This window comes from Peromyscus maniculatus, chromosome 9 (assembly GCF_049852395.1).
Source record: "Peromyscus maniculatus bairdii isolate BWxNUB_F1_BW_parent chromosome 9, HU_Pman_BW_mat_3.1, whole genome shotgun sequence".
NCBI lineage: Eukaryota > Metazoa > Chordata > Mammalia > Rodentia > Cricetidae > Peromyscus > Peromyscus maniculatus.
In genome coordinates this window covers 48,099,477-48,109,611 of record NC_134860.1, presented here as the reverse complement: position 1 = coordinate 48,109,611, position 10,135 = coordinate 48,099,477, and the positions used below count along the sequence as shown (strand labels likewise).

Genomic DNA, 10,135 nt, shown 5'->3' with positions numbered 1-10,135 from the left:
ACTTCTATTTCAGTTAAAACATATTCAAATTAGCCTTCTCCAACAGAATCTTACTGGTTATATTAACCACACTGGGGTAGACTCAATGCCCAGCGGTAGATGGCTAACACGAGACAAACTCAATGATACTTTTGTAGATTCTTTTTGGTTTCATATTGCTTTGCTTGGGCATTTTTTTTTTTACCTTGCTGGTCTTTTGTGTGTATATTATGGTTTCTGATTTTGTTTTTTATGTGTATGTTTGTGTGTATTTCTTGTGGGTTTTTTTGAATTATGACTTAGACTTATTTGCCTGTTGTTTTTCTAAAGAGAGAAGAAAGATGTGGAGTTGGATGGGTGGGGGAAGTAGGGAGGATCTGAAAGGAGATGAGTGAGGGGAAAATATGATCAGAATATATCGTATGAAAAATATTTTCAATAAAAGTAAATAAAAAATTAAAAGATAAATATGTATGAAATTTTCAAAGATTAAATATTGCTGAAAATTGAAATAAAAAGAAAGGGGAATGATAGCAAAAATTTATTTCAGTTATGTACTATTATTTTAAAAATTATTTTATCTTATTTTAATATATTATATATAATATGACATATATGCTATATATATATAGTGTCTGTATGGGGTTATATGCACATGAGTGCAGGTGCCCATGGAGGCCAAAGAAGCTGGCGTTGTATGAGGATGCTGTGAGCTGCCAGTTGTGAGTGTTGGGAACCAATCTAGAATCCTCTGTAAGGGCAGTAAGTGCTCTTAACTGCTGAGCTGTTCTTCAGCCCCTCTTGCTGGGTATTTTAAAAATTTACATGCATGCATTCATTATTCTGGTAATAATGCCTCAAAGGTAGGTATGATTATTATCCCATTCTACAGAGGGACTCACTCTGACAGAGACAGATAAATGAATAACCAAAGGTTACACACCTAATGGCTGTGTTGTGGTTAGAATAAAGACACAGGTCTCCATATGTACAATGATTTTCTAACTTTATTCTTCTATTTGTATATTTGTGTATGTGTAGGTTTGAGATACATGTCAGATTAAAAGCAGAAATTCTCTTGTCTTTCTTCTTATGCTTTCTTCCTACCAAGTGTGCTATGTTTATATACACCAAGCAAATTTTGCATGTTAATATTTTCTGCTACTGGTTTATTTATAATATTTATGGTTCCCAAGTCTTCACAGACCCCTCTATATAGTGAATGTGCTTTTGCAACTCTCTCCCAATGTGTCACATAATACCATAAGCAAGCTCAGCATTCTAAGAGCAGGAAAATCAGTTTGACTTCTTTAGGTGTTGTGCATATTGACAGTGGTGAGCACACCATTACTTGTCCATATGGTCACGTTAACCTAATAATTCTTAATTTACCATTCCAGATTTTACTCTCACTGAGATTTTATTTTCATAGAACATTAAATTTTAGACAAAAAATTTTCCTTAAAAGTCTATTAAAATCTTAGCCTGGTGGTGGTGGTGCACGCATTTAATCCCAGCACTTGGGAGGCAGAGGCTGGCTGATTGCTGAGTTCAAGGTCAGCCTGGTCTACAGAATGAGTTCCAGGACAGTCAGAGCTACACAGAGAAACCCTATCTCACAAAACCAAAAAGAAAAAAAAAAGTCTGTTAAATTTCTTTATATTGACAGTGAGAAATTGTTGACAGCTGACCGACTAATATTCTCAACCTCCAAGATTTTGTTGGCTGTGCCCTACTGTAACTCCACGTATTTCAATTATTGCTCAAGACTCTGTCCCCCAAACTAGAGAACTGAGGAACCCCTGTACATTAACCCACAGTTCTTTAAACTTATTTACTTGCAAAGCTTTTGAAACATTAAAAGTATATACTGTGATGTATATGTATCTGCAGGTGATATTTAGACATTGATTAGAACTACAAAGACCAAATAATGACTAAATAATGACTAAATAATGATTTCCCCTGATTCTTCACCCCGCTGTTTTAAATGAATTATGTTATTATGCATTTTAACATCTATCAGTCTCTGAGAACAATTTTCTGTCTCTATATATCTCTACCTTCCTAATGTACTTACCAATGTTATTCCTGCCCTCTGACTTCACCCCTTTGTGAGCTATTACATCATACTACACGCTTTCCTCATTGTCCCTGTGACCAGCAGGTTTGAAAGGATAACATGCCTTCTGTCCTCTGGAGAGGCTTTTTCAGGAAAAAAAAAACACTGGAAAGGACCTGTTAATATTTTATCTTTTTGAAACACTTTAACCTACTTATTGGCAGGTGTGTAACCTATAATAATGTAATGTTATTTTCAGAAAAAAGGGATTTGTAGATTTCTTTTCCTGCATTACTACAGCATTTCCTTTCCCTTCTTTCTTTTTGTTCATTTTCCTAGTCTCGGTTTTGGCCATCATAGACTCCTCATATTCCATGCAAACAACGTGAATAGGGTTTTCGTTGTTAGCAAGACAAATTTCTGTACAAACTCTTATTTTTCCCCAAAGTATTGGTTCCCTTAAGGAGGTCTCACAGTTCACTCACCTATGGGGAAGGACTTTGTGTCCCTAGTTGTCTTCATAGGCATCCTCTAGATACTACATCCCTGAAGATTAAATAAAGAATAGACATTTGCCAAGTGTTTTCAAGAAGAGTGGGCTTTATCTAGAAATTTGGGGAGCAAAGATAAGTGGATACAAGATGGAGAAAAAAATTCTCCAACTTTTCTAGTTTTTTTTTGGTAGTAAACACTAGAATAATTACATGGCAGTCCAAGGAGAAATGCCCTGACTCATTTATGCATGATTTATCTCCTACAAAAATGGCTCACAAACATTATGATTCCTGGCTATGGATTTTTACTGGCACAGTGCCCATTCTTTCTTAGACTGTGGCAGAGCATGGATATATTTTATGGCAAGATCCAGGCCAATTGTATTAAGGTCTCAGTAAACCACCAAATGAGCCCTGTTTTACACACAGGAGATACATTTTGTAAAATTACTGTTATGATATCAACGTCTAATTAGCTTTGGTAGTGTGGCAATAGTAACGCTGAATCCACTTTAAATCCTGCCAGTTGTGTCTCCTAAATATTTTCTAAATAAGATTTTCACTGTTCTAAATAGCTGTTGCTGTCTTCCGTTTAGCAGCTCACTTTTCCCTGAAATGTTTTCTCATTCTTTTTGTCACACAGCACCTGGAGTGACAGTTCTAAAATTTAAACGTATTAAGCCATCCGCTAGAGTTTGTTATGAAATACACGAGAAGCAATTAAAACTTAATTTTATTATTGCAAGCTGCATGACTTATTCTCGGTTATATTGTTTTGCTTGTGTCAATCTTTTTTGCATGTGTATGAATGTATGATATGCATGGTGTGCATTTGTATCCATGTTTATGTATGCCAGGGTGCACATGTGTGTGCAGATATGTGCATGTGGAGGTGTGAAGCTGGCAATAGATATCCTACTTGATCACTCTTCACCTTTTAAAAATTAGCTTTGCATTTGTTTATTTTGTGTGTGCATCTTTCTGTCTTCTGTCTGTCTGTCTGTCTGTCTGTCTGTCTGTCTGTCTCTGTCTCTCTCACTGTGTGTGTGTGCTATGACTTGCTTCCTGTGAAGGTCAGAGGACAACTTGAAGAAATTGTCTCTCTCATTTCATCAACTGTATTCTGATGATTAAACTCAGATTGTCAGTCTTGGTGACAAGTGCCTTTTCCCATGTTGCATACCACTAGCCAACTGCTTTATTTATTGTGGCATGGTCTCTTGCTGAATCTTCCCATCTCTACCTCCCGAGTGATGGAATTACAGGTACCGCTACCACTCCTGCTTGTTTTTGATGTGAGTTCTGTGGATCTGAACTCCTGACTTTCAAAGTGTGTGGTAAGTGCTTTATCTACAGAGCCAACTCCTCAGCTCCAAGTTTGATCATTTACAGTTATTCTGTTTCTTCTTTGATGGAAAGTACAGAGCAGGCCACAGGAGAAATTAGATGACATACAAACCATCAGAAGTGCATTGTGATTCCCATGAAAATGCTAAAAAGCATAGCATAGCATCTTGTATTAGTGTTTACTTCTTTGAGATATTATTTTCTTTTCCTCATTGAGAGAGAAGTCATTTGATTAGGAACTACTAAATTCACCATTTTCATCTGCTTTCCTAAGAGCAGAATATCCACAGTAGGATGTGTGGGATGCTCTTTGTGGAGGTCTTCTTGATGGTCAGAAACTCTAGGTTCACTCAGCAGTAACTACAAATGAGCACAGGGTGATATTATCATTACATCCTTGCAGTGTCAATACTAGGAAGGTCGTGGGCTGCCCTTAAAAGAGGAACCACCACTGTATTGAATCTCCTGAAATACGTCATTGAGGGTTAACATGTTTAAGATGGCTTAGTGATGAAAGCTGGAATAGTACTTTTTTTTTTTTTGATTGAAATTGTTCTAAGCTGAACTCAAATTTCTCTGTTGCAGTAAGCGTGATTGATTTGTAACTCACTGAGGCTGACACTGGGTTTCCCATGAATGGAGACAGGTACATTTTGTCTAAACAGTCTCCCACTCTTGAGTTTTCTGAATATTTTTGGTTTTTCTGGAAAGCTCTGGCCTTTCTTCCTGTACCCACCTGTTATCTTTCTTTTTAAAACAGAGATGCTGTATCATTGAAAGTCACGCACTGCTTACTGTAATTATGCATAAGATGACTTAGTAGGCCCCAAGGAAGAAACGTTAGATTTCTTTAATTAACAATGTACGCAGTGTCTGTAAGAATCAGTCACATCTGTTTGGTTTGATAAAACTCTAACTTGTGTTTTATACTTACTTTCATCTAAGCAAAACTGAAGGAATACAATACTATGTAGCACACCAGGAAACACAAGTAACACCCTAGTTGCAGCTGGCTGTTGATGATGAGGAAGAGAAAGCATATTTAGAAAGCAAACATCTCATCTTCCCTCTCTGTGTTGCTGTTGATTGGCTCTTGCTCTATAACACACGTTGACCTTTAACTTTCCATGTAACACAGTCTTCCTTCAGACATGTAATATTTCTGCCTCAGTCTCCCAAGCTTGGCTCCCAAGCATATGCTACCACACTTTGGCTTGACTGTTTTCTTTTTATTTGATAGGTTTTCTTTTTCAGTAGTGCTGCACTTAATATTGAGTCTTAAGCAGAAGTTTGGGGATGATTTTCTTCTTACTTCCTCTTGGAAATGGCAGAACTAACCAGTATGATCCTGTGCTATGATGGCAAGCATACCTGTTTCTCAGGTGACTGGTCCTTCTTCCTGCCCTTTCTGAAGGTCGGCTTCACAGTGGAGGTAGTGGTGAGCAAAGAGGATTTGTTTGCAGGCAGAGGACTTTCTTTCAATTTAATGTTTCCCCACATTATATATTTTGATCATGTTTTTTTTCCCTCCTCTCCCAACACCTTCCAGAGGTGAGGGAGCTCACTTCTCTATCCACCCAACTTCACTGGGTATACTAACTACACTTCAGTCATGCTCTATGCCCAGAAGTAGTTGGCCAATACAAATGGACTTTAAGTTTGTTTGTTTGTTTTTTCCATGGGTTTGTTTCATCTTGTTTTGTTTGGGTGTTTTTTGGTATTTTTTGTTTGTTTTAATTGTCATTTTCTTTCTTTTTGAGAGGAGGGGGAGAGAGAGTATTTTCACATGCACAGCCTGCATCACTGTTTCTTTTTTTTCTGTTTACCTCTTACCAAGGCTTAAGCAGTAAAATTTTGGTTATTCATTCACTGTATATAAAATCATGGGACTGATTTTTATACAATTTAAAGTACTGGAAGCTGTGGAGAAAGCTCAGTGGTGCTTGGTGCTCTATAAGAGGACACACACACACACACACACACACACACACACACACACACACACAAACACACACCCTTGTAATTAAAAATGATAAAATAAGCTAAAAGCCACAAAGTACTGAAAGATCAATGTACTTAATACTAAGATACAAGCTTAGTTTTCCAAAATGATCTAGAGAGAAGAGGCCGCATTTACAACTGTCAGTCTAAATATTGGATAATTTTAAAAGTCAGCACACATATTGTTTACTAAACTGAGTATTTTTTTTGAGACAGGGTTTCTCTGTGTAGCTTTGCGCCTTTCCTGGAACTCACTTGGTAGCCCAGGTTGGCCTTGAACTCACAGAGATCCGCCTGCCTCTGCCTCCTGAGTGCTGGGATTAAAGGTGGGTGCCACCACTGCCCAGCTAAACTGAGTATTTAAAGGAAGGGTAGATATTTGAAGAAAAGATTGCCAATGAGTTTTGTAAAAAATAGAATTTTACTAGATTAAGGAGTTGATTTGGCTTTCAAGTATTTGACACTGTCCTGAAGTAGGTTTTTAAGTGTGTGACATATTTCATATGGTTTCAGTAATGCGTCATTTATGAGATCATCATTTACTTTCTGTATCTTGTTTTTTTAAAATATGAAATGAGGAAAGCAAAGATATAATACCATCTCTTTAAGTTTTATTTTTACGTGTGTGGATGTTTTGCTTGCCTGTGCGTCTGTCCTCCCCATGCACACCTGGTGCCCATGAAGACCAGAAAAGAAGGCTGGGTACTCTGGGACTAAAATTACAGATTGTTATTATCTGCTGTGTGTGTGGTGAGAACTGAACTGAGGTTTTTCTGCAAGAGCACTGAGCCATCTTCCAGCCCCCCATAATGCGATCTCTTAATGATAAGAATATATTAAAACTTTGATAAAATTCTAATTAAATATTGTTTGGAGTCACTACATTTCCTTTGATTTTCCATAGCTACAATGAAGAATTATTTGAAGAAATGGAGCCGGTAAATGACACCACCGTGACAGAATTTGTTCTCACTGGTCTGTCTCAGACTCGAGAAGTGCAGCTAGTCTTGTTTGTTATATTTTTATCCTTCTATTTATTTATACTTCCAGTGAATATCCTTATTATCTGTACCATCAGGCTTGATCCCCATCTGAGTTCTCCCATGTATTTCCTGCTGGCTAATCTCGCCTTTCTTGATATTTGGTACTCCTCTATCACGGCACCTAAGATGCTGGTAGACTTCTTTGCGGAAAGGAAGATCATTTCCTTTGGTGGGTGCATTGCTCAGCTCTTCTTTCTGCACTTTGTTGGGGCCTCGGAGATGTTCCTGCTCACGGTGATGGCCTTTGACCGCTACGCTGCCATCTGCCGCCCTCTCCACTACGCTACCATCATGAACCGACGTCTCTGTTGTATCTTAGTGGCTCTCTCCTGGACAGGGGGCTTCGTCCATTCTATAATACAGGTGGCCCTCATTGTTAGACTCCCGTTTTGTGGGCCCAATGAATTAGACAATTATTTTTGTGACATCACACAGGTTGTCCGGATTGCCTGTGCCAATACTTTCCCTGAGGAGTTAGTGATGATCTTTAGCAGTGGCCTGATTTCCGTCGTGTGCTTCATTGCTCTGTTAATGTCTTATGCCTTCCTTCTGGCCATGCTCAAGAAACACTCAAGTTCAGGTGAGAGCACCAGCAGGGCCGTATCCACCTGCTATTCCCACATCACCATAGTAGTGCTAATGTTTGGACCATCCATCTACATTTATGCTCGCCCATTTGACTCATTCTCTCTAGACAAAGTGGTGTCTGTGTTTCATACTGTGATATTCCCTTTACTCAACCCCATCATCTACACATTGCGAAACAAGGAAGTAAAGGGAGCCATGAAGAAGTTGGTGAATAGATATATTTTTTGTAAAGAAAAGTGAAAAATAAATGATATATTTTACATTCTGTGAAAGTAGGAAGTGGTGGTAATGTTGCTTTCACTTCTTCTTATTTGAATTCTAAGATTTATTTATTTTTATTTAGAATGTATAAATGTTTTGTTTGCATCTATGTATGTGTACCATATGCATGTCTAGTGTCCACAGAAGTCAGAAGGCGGCTTTGGATCCCTTAGAACTAGAGTTATAGAGGATTGTAAACCAGTATGTAGGTTCTGGGAACAAAATCTGGGTCCTCTGTAAGAGCAGCAGGTGTCCTCAACCACTGAGCCCCTTATCTGATTTTTTAAACTCATCAGTTTCCTACATTTCCATTTAAGATAAAACACAAATGTATTAAAATGAAAACAAATTTACATATACATCCTGAAGTATCAAGCAGACCATTATCAGAATTTAGATTTAATAAGGGTCTTCAAAAACACACATTTTTTTTTAATTGTTCATAAGTAACTACTCTAGAGCAGGTCTGTGAGGAAAATGCATGTTGTGAAATAATAAAATAAATATGACTTTGTAGATATGTTCATTACACTTGAAGAAATGGCCAGCATGTAAACATAATTTCATGTCACCAAATTAAGTATTGCCGTTGTATTTCATTCTTGGCCCAGTAGGAGTTTTCAGCAAAGTATCTTTCTGAGCCTGGAAAACATTCTTTGTTTTGCCTTTTATTTCCAACTCTACCAAATGAGAAAGAAATTGAGAATTCTGTTCTATGAGGCACCTCAACTCCTATCTCAGGCAGCATGCACTGAACAGCATTACCGACAAATCTCAAGCTTTTTTACCAATTATGGAAACAATATTTATGTATTCAGAACACAATGTATTTTGTTATAAGATTTTTCCTATTTCAAATGTATTCTCCAGTCAACTCACAGGTTTTATAGCCTACATGATAACCTTCAGAGTGAAGCCAGGCCTGAAGGTAAAGGACTCTAGGCTGACTGGGATCAGTAGACAAACAGCTGCACACTTTAGACACAAACCATATTTCTCCTTCGACGCTTCTGTTTGTTTCCCATGCTTGCTGATTTATTGTGTCATATTCAATAAATTGAGCATTACAATTAATATTTAAAATTTGCACTATAATTTAGTTATTTCCCATTAAATCATGTTTTGTAGTTTATATAGATGATACTTACTTAGGTATTATGTACTCTGTGGACTAATAAATTGTTTAGTAGGGGTTAATTTCTTATTCTCTGATGCTTAGAACTCAATTAATGACCATATTTCAGAATATAAAAGGTAGGTATAAATACATGAATGATGAAAAATAATCCCAGAGATAATATTTATTTATTATGATCACTTATTTACAGAGATGCATTTCTTATTTAGAAGATAATTCATGCCTAAACCAGTGTATTGCAAGTACACAGGATCTCCATGGCATATAATGTTGACTGTTTGGTTTGAACGTTTTTTTTCTTACATTGACCTTCTTCCATTTTCTGTGCTCAACATAACTTCTCTTCTAGGAACACAATGACAGAGTGGAGTTCTGATTCCTGAATATTGAGTTGACTTCTCATCACCTGGAAATGAATATAGCAGTGGGCTTCTATAAGTTTTGAAACAATCTAAAAGTGTGAAAATACAAAAGATATATACGTACATAATAAATAATGAATTATCTTTACACATTTTATATCATTTTTATTGTCTTTCTTTACGATCAGAAGCAGCTAACATAGGGTCAGAAGTTGTTTTTGTCTTTATAACTTATGCTTGCGTAGTTATTAATAACTTCTATAGTTATTATTAATATTATTTGAAAAGAGATCATTCACTGTTGTGGCTTTTTAATACCACTATAAGAATATTTGCTGCACATATTGAAGCTTGTAATGTAAAGGCAAAGAGGTAGTAGCAGGATAATTGTTTACTTAGAAAATTTATCTGAAGCTAAAAGTTAATATTGACAGGAAAGGGGGAACCTTTGTCAAACTACTGATTCATGACCTAGCCTGACTCATGGAAGAAATAATTAGAATAAAGAATAGGTAGAACATTTTCCATTCCCACCAGTCAGTGAGTGGAGATGATTTTTAATAGATCTGACAAAAATCCTTAAGTTTATTTTCCAAATAAACATTATGCTTCTCCTGCTTTCAGTCACGAAAAAAGTTCATTAGAAGTTCAAAATGTGTGACCACATGAATATGACATAGTGGCCTGTCCCACTGAATTACTTGTTCCCAAATGCCAATATTGCTAACACTGAGAACTAACTTAGATAATGAACAGTGGCAGGAGAGACAGGTATTACCGACACCACGCATTACCCTGGGATAGCCAGTGCCACAGCGCCATCTTTCAGTAATCCAGCACCATCACAAGCAAAGTCCCAA

At 37.0% G+C, this 10,135-nt stretch overlaps 1 protein-coding gene across 1 annotated transcript; it reads left to right on the top strand.

The window, feature by feature from the left end:
* Positions 1-6,788: 6,788 nt before the first annotated feature.
* LOC102912178 (olfactory receptor 4M1) lies at positions 6,789-9,369 on the top strand. Its single transcript, XM_006990981.3, has one exon. The coding sequence runs from the start codon at positions 6,813-6,815 to the stop codon at positions 7,752-7,754; it is 942 nt and encodes a 313-aa protein (XP_006991043.1). The 5' UTR covers positions 6,789-6,812; the 3' UTR covers positions 7,755-9,369.
* Positions 9,370-10,135: the final 766 nt, after the last annotated feature.